The sequence below is a fragment of the Phyllopteryx taeniolatus genome, chromosome 5, assembly GCF_024500385.1.
Source record: "Phyllopteryx taeniolatus isolate TA_2022b chromosome 5, UOR_Ptae_1.2, whole genome shotgun sequence".
Classification (NCBI taxonomy): domain Eukaryota; kingdom Metazoa; phylum Chordata; class Actinopteri; order Syngnathiformes; family Syngnathidae; genus Phyllopteryx; species Phyllopteryx taeniolatus.
Window position 1 is genome coordinate 24,548,499 of NC_084506.1, and position 21,566 is coordinate 24,570,064.

Here is a 21,566-nt window from a genome sequence, read left to right on the forward strand (position 1 = left end):
GAGTAAAACTATCAAATGTTTTCATACATTCATCCATGTGCATCCATTAGAACATGTCACAGCTACAAAAATAAATCGAGCAACCCCTTGACTGCACACTATGCCACTCGCACCTGTGTCCAATATAAAAGTAGCAGTGCCACCTGTGTCTCTAATGAATCTCGCTTTCACTTCTTCATGCACACCATTTGATGAGGCCCTCTTGATACACGAGGCGAACGCAGCCCACAGAGACGGAACAAAGTTAATAACAATTCTGTAGGCAGCAAATTGGACTCTAGCGGCAGTAAATAGCAATCAAGTATTAAAAAGAGGACTGACTGGAATGTACACAGAAGCCCGGCGGGTTACACAAAAAGAGGTAATAAATAAGTCTGCCGCTCAAATTGCAACGCTGGCGCATTTATTGTAATGAGATCGTCTCATGTGCGAGACTGCCACATAAGGTCCGTCATGTTGACTCAGTCCTAAAAATAATCGACTTTAACAACGGCTTATCAAATCTTATCTTGAAAACTTGGCATCACTCGGGAAAACCTGGCATCACTCGGGCTGTTGCAACTCCGCCAACCTTGGGATTTTTTTGAGAACCAAAAAAATGGAAATATGTTGGTAACTTCCAGTGGTGGGAAGAAACGTTGGACTTAAGAAGATTGTTCAGTTAGCTGCACTTAAGTTAATTTCTGACGACTTTATACATTTACTCCTTACATTTGAAAACAATGTGAATTTTCTACTCCTTACTTTGTCAAAATAGGCTTCTTACTTTTTTCAACTCCCGTGGATGATGACACGACATAATAAAACATGTAAATAGAGAAAGGAACTCAGTCGCGGGTGAGATCGTGTTTGAGTGAGATCTTTCGGTCTTCAAACGAAAAAGAGTATGGTGTCAACATACCGTGCGTTCAAGACTCGCTGTAACTTCCACGAACAACCCAGGCTAAACTTAGCTCCTCCCTGACATTACAATCTCGTCTCTCAGACAAGATGTATCGCTTCAACATACTTCCTTTAGACTTTCCTGTTTAGACAGGGCTTTGGCGGCATTTTGTGGCATATCAGAAAGAGCAACAAAAAAACATGAAAATGTTGAAAAAGGTTTTTCCATCGACTCGCAGTGGATAGGTTTCCCAGGAAAATACTGTAAATACAGTGGTACCTCGACTTAAGAGTTGAATTAGTTCCCTACGCTTGTAACTCAAAACACTCCTATCTCAAATCATCTTTCCACATAGAAATGAACGGAAATGCCATTAATCCATTACAGTCCCACATTGTGCTCCTTCTTGCATGCACACCTTGGCCATCGGGGCCGTATAATGCAGCTATACGTACACGCAAAGAAGTTTTACAACTGACTGAGTAAGCTGCAGTAATATTAGTCATTTTTTCGCAGAGCATAAAGAATACATGCCTGTGAATATTGTTACATTGTTAGTCATCTGTTCTGCACCGTTTGTGCTCAAATATTGTTCCACCAGGCTCATGTTGACTTCATTGTTGCAGCGCCCCAGCAACCCTTTTACCCCTCTAATGGACTGCTTTTTTACCGCTCACGTCATTTTGTCGCCCTCACAAAAAACATCTGACTAGAAAGCAGACAGCAGGCCTAGACAAAATTGATTGCACGTCAATGTGTTTGGAACATCAGCGCATGTGGTCCAAACAACACTCAGTACCAACATTAGGCACCTACGCATCAAACATTTGCTCGGCAATTGGAGCAGTTAATCCTGGTACTTTTTTGCCAATAAAGCAGCAAGCGTGCATGAGGAAAATCCATATTAGAGACAAACGTAAGCAAACGAAAACATCCACTGCTCTTTTGATAAAATCCATATTTTTCTGGTGTTTTAAAGGATGGGTGGAATGGTGTGGAACGTGACGAACTGCCAGGCGACATGGCGGCAGTTATAAAAAGTGTCTCGTTAAGAGGCCAATGAGCAGCTCTGTCGATCTAAATAATTGACTGAATCTCTGGGACAGAAAAGGCACAGCCCCGCCTCCCTCCATCCATCCACCTATCCATCCCGCCTCCAAGGGAGAAACAGCCGGAACAAAACACGAGTCGAACATCACCGTTCTGAGACGCTTACAGATGCTTATTTACACACCAGCTGGTTCAATATTTCCATTTTGCAGTAGCTCAAAAGTCATTATGTTTGTGATTGTATGAGTTCAGTTACACTAAGTTGGTAGCTATATCTATTTTGCAAGATGTAGCATCTCACGATAGGAAATTATACAAAATGTTAACCACTGTATAACAATCAGACTGCACATTTTTGTAAGTATATTTTGGATGGAGGACTAAATTGTAAACAGAGCGTAAATGGAGCTACACTTGCTAATATCTGTCTTCAAAGAGCTATTACATCCCACAAGAATTTAGTAAAAAAAAAAAAAAAAAAAGAAAGAAAGAAAAAGAAATTGCACAAAATTTGCACCACTTCAAAGCAATCAGACTGGGCTTTTTTTTTTGTAAAAATTATTATTGTTATTATTATCCACCTACAAAAACTATTCAAACGACAATATATATACATATGTATATATATGTATATATATATATATACATATGTATATATATATATATACATATATATATATATATATACATATATATATATATATATACATATGTATATATATATATATATATATATATATATATACATATGTATATATATATATATATGTATATGTGTATATATGTATATATGTGTGTATATATATATATATATATATATATATGCATATATATATATATGTATATGTGTATATATGTATATATGTGTGTATATATATATATATATATATATATATATATATATGCATATATATATATATATATATATATGCATATATATATATATATATATGCATTATTGTTATAATTGATTGTCATCTATTTATTTCAATTTCTATTTATTTGACTGAAATCACAAAATTTCCTGGTTGCTTGCAGCAAGACCAGACACTGATATACAGTAACTTTTAATAAATTATGTAGAGCCATCTAGTGGTTCTTCTTGCAACTGCAAACCGAAATTACAATCATTGTTTGATCTGAATGAATGGCATCCCTACTTCCCATTTAAGTGTGTAGTGGGAGACTCCCACAAATCTCATCATGTTTTAATATACTGTACAAGAAATTGTATTGACTCGCAGGTGTTATGTGGATGTGTTGCACAGTGGAAAACTTTCATTTGCAGCCATTGTTTTCAATGACACACCTGACACCGCTGTCGCCTTTACCCTCCCAGTATTACCCCCTGTGTGTAGTTCAAGTGTAAAACAGGCCCATTTCAAATGAATGCAAACAGGTGCAAGGAATATCAAGTTGTATGTTTATTTGCAAGCAAGTCATTTGGTGACTAAGACCTGGTACACATAAAGACAATTAGGCTGTTTTTGTCCCGATTTTGCCACTTTTGGGGGGGGGGCAGCTGTGGCCCAATTGTTAAGATCATCGCCTACCACCGTGGAGGACCTAAGTTCAAGACCCCGACCGTACCATCAGCCAACATCCCCCGCACTCGCGGCTGTGGTGTCCTTAAGCAATACCGATACCCCGAACTGCTCCATGGGCGCTGCTCCAGTGTGTTCCACTAACAAGTGTGTGTGTTCACTGTGATGGGTAAAATGCAGAGAACAAATTTCATGTGCATGCATGCATGTTCATGACAATAAAGGTGATTCTTCTTCTTCTTTCTGCAGCTATGTGTGTTTGGATGTAAAACAATTTACATTCCATCTGATTCACATATTTTTGTACAGCAACAGCTTGAGGAGGCTTGAGTGCTACCTTGTTTTTCATTCCTAAATGTATGTTTGAGTAAAACAATTTTTTTCAAAAAGCAAAGCCAAGCATAATCAAGAAGGCTTCTGAGGGCAAATGGTCCCAGTGTGTAACTTCATGAACTACAGCCACATATTTGTTCTACCACTTAAGACAGTTTACATCTTATTCCGATGGTGCACACTCAATCGGCTCTCATGAAAATTTTGTTTGATTTTCTACAAAAAGTAATGCATGAGAACTGGTGAGATATGTTGGGGTATTTTTGGGTTGTTTGAAAATGTGAGTTTTGATCCACATGATTTGACTTCATTTGATTGTATCTTCATTTAACAAGCAAAACATTAAAACACAATCAAAATAAACAAAAAGACTATACGAAAGGATATCACTTACTCCATGTACAAGTAAAAATGTATAAATTTGAGAAGAAGCAGAAGGAAGCAAAAGCTTCTTTTGCCCTGCCCCTCGCCGTGGCTGGTTTCATGACCGCTGATTTGATTCCCCGCACGGCATAGGGAAGTGCAGCGATTCTCAAAGTGCGGTATGCGCACAACTAGTAGTACGCTGGCAAAAGAATCACTGCCTAACTGCAGTTCAACATATAGTTTTTAAACTTTCATTTAGATAAAATTCACAGTGGTACCTTAAGATACAAATGACTTCAGAGTTTTTCGAGACACGAACTGTCGTTCGGCTGATTTTTTTGCTTTGACTTGTGGAAGCAAAAATTTGAGGTGTGAGTGCTGTATGGTGGCAGTAAACGCAACTCAACTCACTTCACACCAAGCAGCAGTGTGCCATATAGTGAACATTGTCTCAAAAAACAGGCTTCAAGAAGTGTATTGGTACTCCCAGTTCAAGTTTACTGTCAAACTAAACTTAAAACAACGACATAACTTTGCCTTCAAGTCTGCTAGCTTCATGCTAACACATAATAGGGAACGCCATAGTCTTTAAGCAACGGGATATTTACTCACAGGCTTTTATCCTGAAGAACGGCTAATATTGCTGCAGCTTACTGAGCTTATTTGAACCGTTTCCATGTATATCAACGTGAGGTTTAGCATACCTTGAATCACGCAACGGATTTCTTGCAGAGAATTCGCGATGATCAAGACTGGTCGGCCCCTTGGTCGTCATAGCTAAAACAACGTGGTGTTTAACAGGAACCAACTGGACTCCAGTTTCGTGGGGTGGCTTTCGGCTGCAGCAGGTCCCCATCCTTCCACAAACTAAGTACCTCAATGCAAGATAATTAGTGACTTTGCAAAAACCTGACTGCTGTATACGGCATGGCTTCCTAACACCTTCTGACTAATGTTTTTGTGACCTGGAAACCTCGCCCATCTCTTTCTACTGACACAAGTCTGATTGTCTCCTACAACGAGGCCGCTTTGACATGGGTTCAACCGTCTTGTTGTTTGTCCCTGAATGGCGCCATTGTGTGAGCCCTCCTTTGCTCCGTGTTGGACACAGATGGACACCCACCGCAATTTCCAGTCCTAGACAAATAAGGCTTCTCTGTGTTTTTGCTCAGAGGAAATGGCTTCCTTGTAAACATGAACTTTCATGTTCCATGTTCTATTCCTCTGTGATGAAGACTAATCAATCAGCTTTCTGCTTTCCTATATATGTTTTTCCACCTCTATCTTTGTTACTGCTGTTGTTTGATTCCTAATTGAATGGTTATTTTTGTCAGATCCTGATGGTTTTCCTGGATACACCTTCCCTCATGCCTTTAGTTAAAAATAACATTGACTAATCCTCTCAACTGAAATAATTATATCAAATCAGTGATCTTTCTCAAGAGCTCATTGATCATATGTGACAACAGTGAAGCGCATATAATGGGTTCATGGCACAGCTTGATGAGTATCCAGCTGTGCAGAACACAAAACTTTCATCCTGACACTTGAAATGACTCACAGGGCTCTAGAATAACTTTTTGCAAAAAAAATGTATTTCTGTTTTCACCCAAGAAATTAGGTGTACCCAATTTCTTCACCGCATCACATTAAACACTGCAGTTTTACAGGTTAACGCTTTAAAAAAATACTTCCCTGTTTTTTTAGGCACTATTGACTGGTAGATGATTAACTAACAATTTGGTCAACATCAGAGGTGGGTAGTAATCCGCTACATTTACTCAATTAGAATTTTGAATCATTTGTACTTGTCAGAGTAGCACCATATATATGCACCATATTTTACTTGAGTATTTATGTTAATAAGAATCGATACTTTTACTACAGTGATCACCATGCCGCTCACTACTTTTATTTAAATATTATTGCGTGCGCGATCTACAGTATTTTTAGACTTGATCTTCGACTTTCACATAGGGCATCATTGCGCCAGTCCAACGTGATCACTCGGGTCATTTGACTCCAATTCACCAATCAGAAGGCACAAGGCAGTCACATGACCGCACACAAAGCCTTCGCTTGCCAATCAGAGTGACTCATTTTGGAAGAGAAAAAAAAACAGCCGTCTAAGTGTTTACAGACTCCGAAAAAAAACAGCTTTATGATGCAGTGTAGTTTTGTGCCTGCCCAAACGTGAATATTTCAGCCCACTTCTTATTGGAGAAAAAACCTTGCAGTAAATTGCAGTAGTCCTATTTGACTGTAAAACCTGTTTATATGCTGTAATTTTAATCTCTCTCTCACACACACACATGCACGCTCAGACACACACACACACACACACAATCAATACGTCTGGTTAGCAAACAACTTCAGTAATTTAAGAGAATAATGCAAAATAATGTTTCTGTAGGGCCTAATGCATATGGTTTTGGTGTTCATGCTTTTTTTTTTTTTTTTTTTTTTTTTTTTATAAATCAGAAAATACTCACCAGTTACTCTCTACTTGAGTAGTGTTTTCAGAGTACTTAGTCTTACTCTCATACTCATACTAAGACTATTTTTTACTTTTACTTGAGACATATTCTAAAGTAACAGTACTCTTACTTGATTACAATATTTGCCTCCTCTACCCACCTCTGGTCAACAAAGTTCATTTTTGAAGCACAATTCCACAAGACGGGTAACTTACTGAAAAGTGTTGGTGCTTAAAGTGGTGAGTGTTGGTTATGACTTTCGGACAAATCAGGCCTTAACATTCTTCACAAAGATTTTATCAATCGTTCTTTTCATCTTATCATCCACAGCTATTTCCACTCTAAATGTGATGGGCCGAGGCCACTCACCTAGGCCTCTCATGATAACACATTCTGAGGACTTTTTCCAGAAACTATCATGATAAACAATATTGTTTTTATGCCATTGATATTATGATTACAGCATTATAAGTACATCCATTTTAAGATAAATTTACTTTCAATTCTCAAGAATATTGAACATTGGCATTGAAATGTAAAACAATAAATAAAATATCTTACATTCATACAAAATATAAGCAAAGCAAATGTATTTATATAGCGCATTTCAAACACAAGGTAACTCAATGTGCTTTATATGATGAAAAGCATTTAAAAACAATGGATAAAAAACAGCTTATAAACATTTTAATCAAAGAGGGGGAACAAATAAATAAAAACAAAATAAAAGTACAATTAAATCAGCGTACATTGCAAGAAATATCTAAAAATGGAAAAACTCCAAAAGAATGAGAAAATAATAAATTAGAAATAAAACAGACTCAGGCTGTGTCACAAAAATTGTACTTAAACAAGTACTGCCTATCAAACGTCTGCAGCATTTCTCTAAACGCTGGTTTCTCAACCTGTTGAACGGCTGTATCTCTTTTGTTATAACAATTAATGCTATCTGTGAGCGTGCGCCATACAGTAACTTGTCACACTTATATTTGCATTGTTGGGGAAAGGCTTCCTTAACTGCAAGCTGGCGGGAAATGGAGGGCCCTCAATGTCCCGCTGTGTTATTTGTTCCCTGCTGAAGAAATCTGGAGGGATCGTTGCATTTTAAATGGACTTTGTCACATGGTTTGTTGTGCTGCCAGTTTTTCTTGCAACTTCATACAAATTCGACATGCCAGCTCATTGATGTTAGCGGGATCGCCGCGTTCATCTGGTTCAAATCCAAAATGTTCCCACACCATCGCTGTGGCATCAGGCTTGAGAATTAATTCAATTTATGCCGCTTAACTTTCTGTAATTGTGCAGCGAGCCGTTGGAAAGCTTCAACTACGCTAAAGACGCTGCTGGCTACACCGTTTATTTGTTTGCGTGCATGTGTGTGTATCCTTCACACTTGAATTGTAGATTTTATGAGATTACCTGGTACTTTCTTGACCTGTAAAAACATTTTACCGTGGAGTCCAAAATTGTGGCCTGCATTCTCCACTCAACCTTTCCAGAATTTTCTTTGGAATTCTTAAGAATTTCCTTGAGGATCAATAAATATACCAAACCTAACCCAACTTAACCCAAGCCAATACTTAGCCCAATGCTGTAACTGAGTCCTGCTGTATTTCTATTTCTGAAATAGAAATACAGTCGAAATAAAATGGGAATGTTATTTGACAAGGTTGTCAAAACAATCACTGTTCGTACAGACGTACAAAGACGACCGGCCAGCAGTTGGCAACATCACTCGTGCTAGCAACAATCGGTTTACAATAGGGGTGTCCCGATCCAATCTTTGAGATCAGAAAACGGTCAGATGTCAGCAAAAAAAACGAGTATCGGATCGAATCGGACTGGATTTAAAATCTCCAATTTTACCACTCTTATACAAGCAGTCCATTGCATGCTCCACTTCAGCACTTCTATCCAGCAGCGCCCGGACGGCATGCAGAGCCCACGTGATCACAACAACAGGTTGCTAAGGTGCTAACATAGTAACAAGAAGTAACAATGAATGTTACTTGCTTAAAGTCGTTTATCCGACACTCCAGTTGAAGTTCACTGTAAAACTAAACACACACAACAAAAGAATTACACCTATTGAATGTTGAAATACAACACGGACTTCGATTATTTCTTTGTTTTTGTTCATAAAAATCGCGAGATCAAAGCTAACACACAATGAATGAAAAACACCATTGACGAGGTAACGAAAATAAGCATTGAAATTGCAGCACTTACACTGTATCTCACAAAATAATGAATATTGGTCCACAAACACTGTATAGCCACATACAAACAGGCACTATAACAATACTCTCTGGTATATATTCTTCAAATTCTGTGAGAAACGAGTTATAATAACAATATTCGATTGTGACTTCTACTCTCGTTGTAACTGCAAGTCTGTATCTCATTGTGTGTACCACACTGCCCCTCAGAGGCCAAGACATGCACAACAGGGACAGCGATTGTCAATAAAACTAAACCCGCTGCATGAAGAAGTTCAAAATTGTATTGCCGGATACTGACAGTAAAAAAAAAAATAATAATTTAATTGATTTTTTTATACATAAATATATAAAATATGTATAATTTGTATTTATTATTTATTGGGATTGGCGGCACGGTGTACGACTGGTTAGCACATCTGCCTCACAGTTCTGAGGACCGGGGAACATATCCCTGTGTGGAGTTTGCATGTTCTCCCCATGCCTGCATGGGTTTTCTCCGGGCACTCTGGTTTTCCTCCCACATCCCAAAAACATGCGTGCCACATTGATTGAAGACTTTAAACTGCCCCGCCTCTCGTCCGAAGATAGCTGGTATAGGCTCCAGCACGCCAGTGACCTTTTTATTTTTATTAAATTGTAGTACGTTCTTATTTTTTAAGTTACTTTATGTAACCCATTGGTTAATAATAAATGGGTCAGTTTTTCTCATACCTGCTGTTGCTGATTGTTGTTCTCTGTTTGAGTAATATCACTTCATCAAGCCTCGTCTAACAGTCGATACTGCAAAATAAGTAAAGTATGTATGATTATTGCTGATATCGGATCGGACCGATATCGGTATCGGCCAAAATTCAAGGCTGCAATATCAGTATCGGATAGGAAGTGAAAAAGTTGGATTGGGGCATCCCTAGTTTACAGGGATGTAACCATCAAAATTGTGGACGTCGTGTCCTCCAGGCCAAAGAGGAAAAGAACCATCCAGACTGTTATGGACACAAAGTTCAAAAGCCAGCATCTGTGATGGTATGGGGGTGTGTTAGTGCCAATGGCATGGGTAACTTACACATCTGTGAAGGCACCATTAACGCTGAAAGGTACATACAGGTTTTGGAGAAACATATGCTGCCATCCAAGCAACGTCTTTTTCATGGACGCCCCTGCTTATTTCAGCAAGACAATGCCAAACCACATTCTGCATGTGTTACAACAACGTGGCTTCGTAGTAAAAGAGTGCGGGTACCAGACTGGAACTGCCTGCAGTCCAGACCTGTCTCCCATTGAAAATGTGTGGCGCATTATAAAGCGTAAAATACGACAACGGAGACCCCGGACTGTTGAACAGCTGAAGCGGTATATCAAGCAAGAATGGGAAAGAATTCCACCTTCAAAGGTTCAACAATTAGTGTCCTCAGTTCCCAAACGTTTATTGAATGTTGTTAAAAGAAAAGGTGATGTAACACAGTGGTAAACATGACCCTGTCCCAGCTTTTTTGGAACGTGTTGCAGCCATAAAATTCTTAGTTAATGATTATTTGCTAAAAACAATCAAGTTTATCAGTTTGAACATTAAATATCTTGTCTTTATAGTGTATTCAATTAAATATAGGTCGAATATGATTTGCAAATCATTGTATTCTGTTTTTATTTATGTTTTACACAACGTCCCAACTTCATTGGAATTGTGGTTGTAGAAAAAAAGAGACCGAGCTACATCATTTCAAAACAACTCTAACCTGTACAACTCAATTGAAAATAAACTGAAATTTTTTAGAGTTTGGTTGTGTCTCTTTATATGCCCCACGACTGAGTAGCGACCAGTCCACAGTGTAATCTGCCTTTCAGACGAAGTCAGGTGGGATAGGCTCCAGCTTCCATGGATGGATGGACGGATTTAGTGAGTGAACTCTTACCCTAAGAATTTAGCTCAGAAAAATATTACCGTGGTTGAGATGTCTGAAAAGCTAGGAACCATGAGAGGAAATAGTTCACATATTGTAACTTCTCTTTTTTTCCCCCCCTTTTGTTTGTTTGTTTTGTTGTAGGTAAGCAGACACAGATGTTCTGCAGTTGTCACGCTCACAATTGTGTTGACATTTTTACTGGCGGATGAAAGAGATGCCAGTATACAGATTTTATGTGAAGCACTGACTTTTTATTCCAAGCCAAACCCAGCACAAAGGTCAGACATTCTCTCGATGACTTCATTCACATCCCTGCAAAGCCTTTTCCCTAATGATCGCTGGAGGTATTAGAGCCCCAGTAGAACCGATCATACTATACGGCGTACCCTGAATAACCACCAGTCAGCCTTCCTGAGTTTAATTCAGATCCCCTGCAAGATTGGGAGGATTAATCCTGCCGCCTGAGGGCCAGGTTAAATATTCAGGACATTTTATTTTCAGGCTAACTTCAAAGACATACACCAATGTGCGGTACTGAAACACCTAAAATGGCCTCCAAAAATATCACCTCTGTTTAGAAACAAATGTTGCTTCATGGCCATTTTCTCTGTAATCTTGCTAATTCCATATCAATTAGGCTTGTTCTGAAACCCAAGGAGGAGCTAGCAGAAATCTGTGTACAGCTTTTGTGGAAGATTGGGCTCTATCTTGTGCCGGATATTTTATGAAATCATGACGGTTCTTGCTTTGCCACAAAGCATAATTTGACATTTGAGGTGTATTCCATCCATCCATCCATTTTCCGGACCGCTTTATCCTCACAAGGGTCGCGGGCGTCTTGGAGCCTATCCCAGCTATCTTCGAGCGAGAGGTGGGGTACACTCTGAACTGGTCGCCAGCCAATGGCAGTGCACATATAAACAAACAAACATTCGCGTACACATTCACACCTACGGGCAATTTAGAGTTGTCAATCAACCTACCATGCATGTTTTTGGGATGTGGGATGAAACCGGAGTGCCCGGAGAAAACCCACGCAGGCACAGGGAGAACATGCAAACTCCACACAGGCAGGGCCGGGATTTGAACCCCGGTCCCCATAACTGTGAGGCAGATGTGCTACCCAGTCATCCACCGTGCCGCTGAGGTGTATTTTTACAGAAAAGAAACAATAAATAAATAAATAAAAATAAAAACTGATCTACTTTTGGAGCATATTGTAGTGTTTTAGAGCAGTTGTCCCCAACCACCAGTCCACGGACCGGTACCGTGCCTTGAGGCATTTGTTACCGGGCCGCAAAGAAAAAATTACCAATTTATATAATTTCTGTTGTATTGCAATTCGCGTGTCAGTGTGTTTTATTTTGAAAATTGACCGGATCTTCTCTGCCCTGCTGCAACAGCTGCGTGTCTCCATTGACACGTCGAGACTGCACAGAACGCTTCCGTTTCTAGCCGGGTCGAACGCTTCTGTTTCCGGTCCGAACGAGCTGGCTAACGGCGGCAGAGCTCAAAGAAAGAAATCATTTCATAAACTAATTCAATTCATTACATTTACTGAAAAGATTTGTTCTTTTGAACGAAATCTTCATGAAGGCAATACAACACGATATCAGGAGTCCTACTTAAAATGTGGGTTTATCGCATAGTTAACTCTCACACACACTTAACTCCCACGCACAAAGTCCCCTTTAATACAGATACACTCGTAGGTTTCTGCTCGACACAGGCAGAACTACTTTTACGGAGTTAAAGGTCTACTCTCATTGAGGACCTACGGAACTGCAGTCTGGTCTGCCTGCAAAAAACACACACACACACACTCACTCACTCACTCACTCACACACACACACACTCACTCACTCACTCACTCACTCACATACATACATACATACATATACATATATATATATATATATTTTGGGAACACTGTTTTAGAGGACTTTTTGGGGTCCATCTTGTGTCAGATACTGTCCAGAATCCATAACGTTCTTGGTCAGCCTTAAAACACAGACAATTCTAAATTTTCATATTTTTCCAGAAAAAGTACCACTTTTGGGGTCTCATCTTCCAACAGGTATTTAAAATCATTGAGCTTCTTGGTTTGCCATTGAGCATACACAATGCCAAGTTTTGTTTGATGTTTGAGGCATACTTTTTTCCGGAAAAAGTTGTGGTACCTATTGGTACACATGTTACACAAATGGTATTGGCAACGGTACCATTCTTTAGGGTCCATCTGGTGACAGAGTTAGGGCTGCAATAATTATTTTAACTCATTCCCTGCCAATGCCGTCCAAAGACATCATTAAGACTCCATCTATTCCTTGCCAATGCCGTCTAAAGACAAACACGCTCCTTCAATCCTTGTTACATAAAAACATCATTTAGTCCCACTAGTTCACATTACAATGTAACATCTGTTGCCAGTAGTGATTTGAATTTTCCATTTCGTCCATCTTGCAATAATTCAACACCTGTGAGTCGAGTGTCTTTTAGGATTGCAAAGAAAAAAAGTAATGTGTTTTTTTTACCGTTGCAAAACACATCATCAATAAAAAACTATTCTCTAGTAATCGTGTGTATTTTTTTAAACTTACAGGTTATGCATCCAGCAGACGTTTGACTCCCATTCCAGTACGCAGTGCTGACAAAAAAGGTAATTGAACACTTTTTTTCTCCACGTCCCACTACAGCAATTTCAACAATGTATTTTTATAGTAATAGTTATATTTCTAAACTGCACAGGTTCTGCTTCAAGCAGAAGTAGTGACTGGTTTCAAGTAGAATGACAACCACACAAGATACCATTCACTGCCAACAGAAGAATACAATAAGATGTGGATAAAACCTTGCTAGATTTTATGCGCAAGGTAATAAAACCCTGGACTATTGAGCAAACGGTTGAGGAGGAGAATTTGGAGGAAAAAAGTGGAGAGAGACCCATTCGTTCATGCATTTTTGTCTAATGTAAATTCTGTACATCATTATACTTGTAAATAAATTATTTTTCTGTCAAAAGTACTTTCTCAGTGTTGTTTTATGTTCAGATGTTTGAGATTTTCACTCAAGGAAAAAAATATTGGGGTCAAAGTCATTGTTCACAAAAAGGCTGTTTTCTCGTTTTTTTTCTTCCAGAAACAGATTTGGCTGAAAGTAGCCTGTATTTGACTGCTGATGACTAAAGAACGGTATAAGCTAGAGACAAACTTCTTTTTCTGATGAAAGAAGAGAGTCTTATCTTTCATTTGGTGATTTTGGTGTTTACGTCATCATAGTACATAATATTGTGTGGGGCTTGGAAAATCAGTGAAATTGCTCGAAAATGCCTGGCAGTCTGGGTGTTCCCTGCTCAGGAAACGGCTGGCAGTGAATGAGTTAAAAACTCGAATAATTTGATTATAAAAGACATCAAAACAAAATCTATGACTTGACACTTCACAGTGATAATTTTTCCACACAGACTACTGGTACTACACACTCACGTAGAAATAAGTTGGTGCGATGGCACCCAGCCAGGAGGAAAGAGTTTGGTATTATTTTACAGTGCAAATATATATCCTACCACTGCTAGTTACAACGTAGTGTAATACCCTACAGGTGAACAAGGATCGACACAGCCGCTGGTGCACTTTCAATCGCTTTATTAAACGAACTGTAACAAAATAAACCTGTAATAAGCACATTCATACACTAGCTACAAAGCCACAAGTGATTCCCAGGGACTCAACGGGTAGGCAGTTAACAGCCAGCTGCTAACCTGAGCTCACAACTCTACACTCCCATTTGCTAACTTCCACATCACTGACCAGGCCAGGCCCCTCCTTTTAAAGCCACACAGTTTCAAAGACACAAATAGTACAGTCTAGAACGTGAGGATGATGACCCCAGGTGGACAAAAATAATACCTGCACCTCACAAGCATATTTTGTATTGGTATTGTTGTTTCACTCATTCACTGACGTGGATGGTTATATTGGTCAACTGGAATCCAACTGTTTGCTGCCACGGACAAATACTGTATCTGTCAGGTACGTAGTATGTGTCGTAGAAAGTATATGTCACGATCGGGAGAAAAGATAAAGCAGTTCATGGAGTGAATGGCGAACGCTATGAAAAAAGCCACTGACGTTCAACTCAAGCCATGCGGTGGGTGAGTCAGCATCGCTCACATTGCGTTTATTAGTTGTATATCTATTAATAATGTTTTTGCCATCAAAATCTCTTTGTCTTGTTTTTGTCGTTTTCTAGTTTGAGGTGTCCCAAAAGCAAAAAAATATTAGCAACAAAGACTGTTCTAGTTGACATGCTTCTTTTCACAACAAGATTATTATTTCCTCCGCTTTTTGTCAGAAACCTGTGTTTTTGGTGAAACAACCCATGTTGTACTGCTGATTATTGAAGAACGGAAAAAGCTAGAAAGAAAATTCTGGTGAAAGAAGAGAGCCTATTGTTTTGGTCGGTTCGATGCTTATATTGTCACAGAACACAAACTTTTATGGGTCTTGAAAGATCAGTCAAAACGCTCTAAAACGCTGGCAATACAGGGAACCACTGAAAACGGCTGGCAGTGAATGAGTTAATAATGCAAATCTATTTTTATATAATTACTTGAATAATCGATTCTAAAATTATTCGATAGCGCCAGCCTTATGTTGCATGCTTTGGAATAGAGCCAACATAATTCCAAGTTTTATTTGACGTTTTCCAGAGAAAACTCCAAATTGTACCGCTTTCAGGTCAAACTGAACCGCTCTTTGGGTCTTATCTTACTCTGCCAAGGATACTGAGAAATCCAAGCTTCGGTCGATGCTTTAGGCATATTTTACCCCAAAAAAAGTGTAAATCATACCATGAAATAGTTTTGTTTATTGGCTGCATTGAGAAAGAAGGCAAGAAAATCCTAACATTCTAAACAAATGGGGTACTTGGTCACTAACGGAATATTAAACTTTAGTAACAAATCTGTATTCAGCTATAAAAAAATGGAAAGACCTCCAAAATAACAAGTGATGTCTATCTACACTCTGGAAAGAAATGTCATTAATTTTGCATTTCATATCTGAACAGGATGTTTGTGAAAAAAAGAATAGTGTAAAAATTCCTATCGGATGACAACGGTGAATAGATTCTTTCTCGTCTTCAAGTTCAGAGTAAATGGGGAGACATTTAAGAGGAGACCTTTTAAGTTTCTTTTATCTTGCTTTTTGGCCATTATCAAGCGATCAAAAGAAGAATGCGTTCCGACAAAGTACCGCACACACACACACACACACACACGCACACAAAACTGTCGATAAATCATTAGCCAGTGGTGCTGCTTCGAGATTTCAGAGTGTGTACAGTGAATCAACTATGACTCATCGTTCTGTCTCGTCTAACCTTCTGACGCTTTAGGTGCTGACATTTACATTCCATTTTTGTAAGACTTTTGGTTCAGAATATTCTTCCTAACTTGTAAAAAAAAAAAAAAAAAAAAGAAGTTCCTACAACACAGGTTATTCTGCACTCTGTCTTTGCCAGCTGTGGGCATGTGAAGCCCTTTTAGACTCTTGTGATTAGGGCTATAAAAATAAATTTGACTTGACCAATAATCAGCCCAAATTTGAGCTCCACCCCCCTCCTAAAATGAATGTTTTTGCAATGTGGAAGGAATCCGGAGCACCCGGAGAAAACTTCCTCCACCAATTCCACACGGGAAGACCCTGAGCTGAGATTTTAACCCTGAACCCCTCGACTGTAAGACAGACTTCCTAACCACTACTTCACTGTGCTACCTTTCCTTTACTTCCTATGGAAAATAATTGTTGCAGAGTTCAAAAACAACATGATGTTCAACCAGTTCCAATATAGGGCAGCATGGTGTCTAATGGTTAGCACTTCTGCCTCACAGTCAGGAGATCTGAGTTTGAATCTCAACTGGAACATCTCTGTGTGGAGTTTGCTTGTTCTTGTGTTTTGTCAGGCTTTCTCCAGCATTCCAAAACATGCATGTCGGGTTCATTGAATACTCTCAATTGTCCAGAGGTGTGAATGTGGGTTTGAATGGTTGATTGTCTATATATGCAATCTCCACTGTAATTCATTTACAAAGGAAAAAAAAAAAAAAAAAAGGCGTTTGTCCTTTAAAAATTGTTAACTGCTCCCTGGCTAAAGATTCATTAATGATCCACACCGTTCATCCTGCTTGTTACCCGACATGGCAGGGCTGGTTATTAATTGACTATGGCAGTTCAAAGTCTACCGGAAGAGTCGGAAGGCTAAAGTGTGACAAATACGACAATGTATTGCGCAGGAGTCGACGCAGCTCATTAAAAATACAACACAGACCACAAAGTGGATGTAGATATAGTATTTAGGATTTAACCTTTCACTTTGTCTCTCAAAAAAAAAAAAAAAAATAGCCCAATGAAAGGTGTCAACACCCACATTTTGCACAGCTTGCTTGGCTTCTGATTTTGTCCATCATCTGCTTCCTTCATGAATGATTCATAGTGAACCTGAACAAATCAGAGGTAGTCGGATGCTTATATGCTTATTGTGTTTATATTGTCAGTCCATTACTTGTAATATAATTGTGTTTTATTGCATTTCTTTTTGTATTCAAGTTTATATTTATCGATTTAATTCTTAATATTTCATTAATATACAGCTCTTGTATTAAATATCCATTGTGTGTTCAGTCGTACCTAATCTTGTGGCCAAATTATTTACATTTGATATAATTTCATTGAATTTCTCATTTTTTCCCATTTTATTAAAAATCCATCATTAACATTGGGTGAATTTTTGGATACAGCTCTTATACTTGATCTCTGTAATGTGTTTAGGAATACCAAATATTCTGGACTTTAATTTCAAGCTCTCTTTACTATCCTTTTGTAACATCAAAATTATTTCTACTGTTTAGGTGTGCCTAATGTTGTAGCCAATATAATTTGAGTAAATTGAATTAAACTAAATTGTATTTAACTTTATTTCATTATAAATTTAGGCATAGTTTTATCGGCTCTCTTGTACTCGATGTGCTACTGTGTACTTAATGTTGTGGCTAGTTCAATTAAATTTGATGTAATTTAAGTATATTTTTGTCTATTTCTAAGCTGAATTTTGGGATACAACTCTTGTAGTGGACCTTTGTAGTGTGTTCAAGTGTAGCTAATGTTATGTATTCCATCCATTTTATTTAATTGTATTTTATTTTACTTTAATCCAGCAGTAATATCATTTTGTAACATCAAAATTCTTACAGCACTTGTGTGTTCAGGTGTACCGAATGTGGCCAATTTTATTGTCTTTTATCAATCAATTGTTGCATACAGGGCGGCACGGTGGCCGACTGGTTAGAGCGTCAGCCTCACAGTTCTGAGGACCCGGGTTCAATCCCCGGCCCCGACTGTGTGGAGTTTGCATGTTCTCCCCGTGCCTGCGTGGGTTTTCTCCGGGCACTCCGGTTTCCTCCCACATCCCAAAAACATGCATAAATTGGAGACTCTAAATTGCCCGTAGGTGTGACCGTGAGTGCGAATGGTTGTCTGTTTGTATGTGCCCTGTGATTGGCTGGCAACCAGTTCAGGGTGTACCCCGCCTCCTGCCCGATGACAGCTGGGATAGGCTCCAGCACGCCCGCGACCCTAGTGAGGAGAAGCGGATCAGAAAATGGATGGATGGATGTTGCATACAGCCCTTGTACGGGATCTCGGTGGTGTGTTCAGGTGTACCTAATGTTGTGGCTGGTTCGCCTACATAACTTTGAAATCAATGAACTAACTCCCATGATTCTTAGCGAGTGACACTGTGCTGATAAACAGTGACACAATGTTTGTCTGCCTGCTGGTTATTTGCTGGCATATTTGCCCCCCCCCCCCCCCCCCCACCCCCCCCCAGGTGAAGTTTACTTTGCGTGGACTTGTTGAATAACCACCTCGATTTGTGGACTCAATGTGGTGCATTTGGACTGTATGAAAACCCCCCCCCCCCCAACCCATTCCTCCACAGTAACATACCTCTATGTGCTGTGTGTGTGTGTAGTTAGTTATTGGCCGGGATGTTTGTCTTACAACGTTGTACATTAAACTAAATAGTGCTCTTTGTATTGACACTGTCAGAGAGCTATTTATTTAACAATGTTGACTGTACAGCAACATATTGGGAATTAAATGTTTACAACAAGACATTGCTTGCGCAGGTGTACCTAATGTTGTGGCCAGTGAGTGTTAACTATGCAAGAAATGCCATAAACGTTCCCCATATTGGGACAAATGCTGTCAATACAAACTTAAAATATGTTTGTCATGCGCTTAGTGACAAAGCATCTAAAGCCTTTTGCATTAAATGTGCCACAGGTGATGTTTCGCTTGTGTCACCACTGCAGGCGACTTGCATCGTTTGAATACTGACATATTTCCGGGCCGAGGCAACCAAATATCTTCTTCGCTGATGCCAAACACCAAGGTGGAGAAATGTGTCGCTAAAACACTGCTGACACACTGTAGCACTAGCCATTAGGGGTCGTACGGGCTAGTCATCTTGTTCAGTGGTTCTCAAACTTTTTACGCAAAGTACCACCGAAAAAAGTACTTAGCACTCCATCATGACCAAATTGAAAAGACAGTAGCGTAGTAAGCCTAAGTGTTCATTTACAACAAGGCAGAGGTTTTATTCCTTACATTTATATGTAATGTTATTTATTGTAAGCAGCTGTGACATTATGCAAAGTTTGAACACAAACAATGTGCTTAAAGATTGGGAAAAAAATGTTTGACCTCAATAAATATTAATTAAAACAAGTTAAACAACAAAAAAATGTATTGTAAAAAAATGTTGGACAAAAATAATTAAATATGACAAATATTTGATGATTGAAAACTCAAATAGTGGGCAAAATTAGGGAAAAACACGACATTTAAATGGGTGTATATATATGAAAAAAATATTGCAAGATGAACAATAGAAAACTATAGAGAAAAAGTATAATATTCCACGGAAAATACATTACACACCAAAAAAGGCAAATGGAGCTCTCTCTTGTATTGGTGTCCCTGAGTGTTCCACCAGAGTAGCAACAAATGTGCTCCTGGCTTACGGAGCAGCAGCCATTACTTAAGCGTTACGCTAACTTGACGCAGGTGACGCGTTCAGCAACACTTCACAACAAAACTTATTCCGCACTTACTCGATAAAGTAGCTCGCTCCTTCGTCCGTGAAGCCTTCCTCCCATCCTTTGGGCAGGTCTGAAAAGATTCCCCCCCACCAAAAAAAACAAAAAAACAAAAAAAACTTGAAAGTTGAAAGCCGAGTCGTGTCGAGTCGAACCGGGCCAACCGGGGCTAAAGGAGCTAGCCTACCTGAGCGGATCATATGTCCCGAGTTGACCGGCTCGGCGGAGCGGGGGTGCAGCCAGGTGGTTTCCCGCGTACGGTCGCTTGTTCCCGGACACACAAACACGCACAGGAGACGGGTGGAGGAAGGAAGGCGGCGAGTGAGCAGGAGGAGGCGGGGGGGGGGGGAGGGGAAAAAACACCTGTTACACCGAAGCGAACAGCAAAAATGAACGAAAAGGTAACCGAAGGGAGCTCACTCACTTGATGAAGAAGACCCTCCCGTCCCCGCACACGCCGTACGTCCAGTGTTCGGGCAGGGAGTCCCGGTCCAGAGGCGCCGCCATGATCCGCTTGTCCTAGTTCATCTCTCGGTTGAGTCTCCCCGGGGAGACGCGATCACTCAGAATGGACCGGCGCTGCCTTCATGGACGCCCGCGAGAGGCGGACATTGGACCACTCATCGTGAGAGAGTGAGCTGATGACTCACAGCTAAGGAGTAATGTCTCAACCTGAGGATTTTATATGAAATGAATGATATGAGAAAATTATCATCTAACCTACATCCACCTCCTATCGGTACAGCAGCAGAATACATTAGTCGTGCAAATTCAATTCATTTGGGGAAAAAAAGAAATATTTAGTTTTCAGTGATTTTAAAAAAAAGAGTTAAAAATCACATTTGAGCATTGAGAATTATTATATTTGTAAATTTGTAATGAATTGTCCCTCAAATTTACAAAAAAATATTCAGAAATACTAAAAGGTTAGAAATATATTAGACAACAACACAAAAATATCAGACAAAAATAAAAACAATATTTAAAAATATATATAAAAATACGATTTGAAAAATAGACAGACAAAAAACATTGGATTTTTCTTAGACAGCAATTCAAAATTATTAGGTAAAATATATATATATATATATATATATATATATATATTGAAAAAACAATTACAAAAAAATTGGATTACAAATACATTAGAAAACTAGTCGACAAAAATATTATAAAATATATTAGACCAAAAAATAATGCTCAAAAACAAAAATAGCAAAAAAACAAAATAGATGAAAAGTACTGAAATATATTAGACAAAAACAACAACAAAATGTGGACAAAAAAACGTATTAGATGGAAGAATTCAAAAATATTATATGGAAAAATACAAAAATATTGAAAAAAATGGAAAAAAGAAGATTAAGCAAATTAAAAGATTAGAACAATATTAGGTAAAAATATTTAGAAAATAGATGGTAAAATGAAAAAAAACAGAAAAGATATTTGAAAAAATACAAAAAGAATCGATGAAAAATACAATAACATAAGCAAATACCTGAAAATAAAGCAATATAAGCCAAAGATATTTGGAAAAATCCCAAAAATTAGGAAACAACAATACAAAATATTAGATAATAAAAATAAAAGTATTACAAAATATGATTGGAAAATTTAGAATTATTAGAAT

General features: G+C 38.7%; 1 protein-coding gene across 6 annotated transcripts in view; it reads right to left on the reverse strand.

Moving 5' to 3' along the window:
* The window catches only part of plekha7a (pleckstrin homology domain containing, family A member 7a), a 126,923-nt gene extending 106,363 nt beyond the window's left edge, over window positions 1-20,560 (reverse strand). Inside the window, exons 1-3 of one of the 6 annotated variants that reach the window (XM_061774063.1) lie at window positions 20,361-20,560; window positions 20,124-20,200; window positions 19,952-20,009 (exon numbers count right to left, since the gene is read on the reverse strand). In XM_061774063.1, coding sequence (XP_061630047.1) covers window positions 19,952-20,009; window positions 20,124-20,200; window positions 20,361-20,443 — 218 coding nt within the window. In that variant the 5' untranslated portion in view covers window positions 20,444-20,560. Of the gene's footprint in view, window positions 1-19,951; window positions 20,028-20,121; window positions 20,201-20,360 lie in introns of all 6 variants that reach the window. The other 5 variants (XM_061774061.1, XM_061774062.1, XM_061774065.1 and 2 more) reach the window with 5 other exon arrangements.
* Window positions 20,561-21,566: the final 1,006 nt, after the last annotated feature.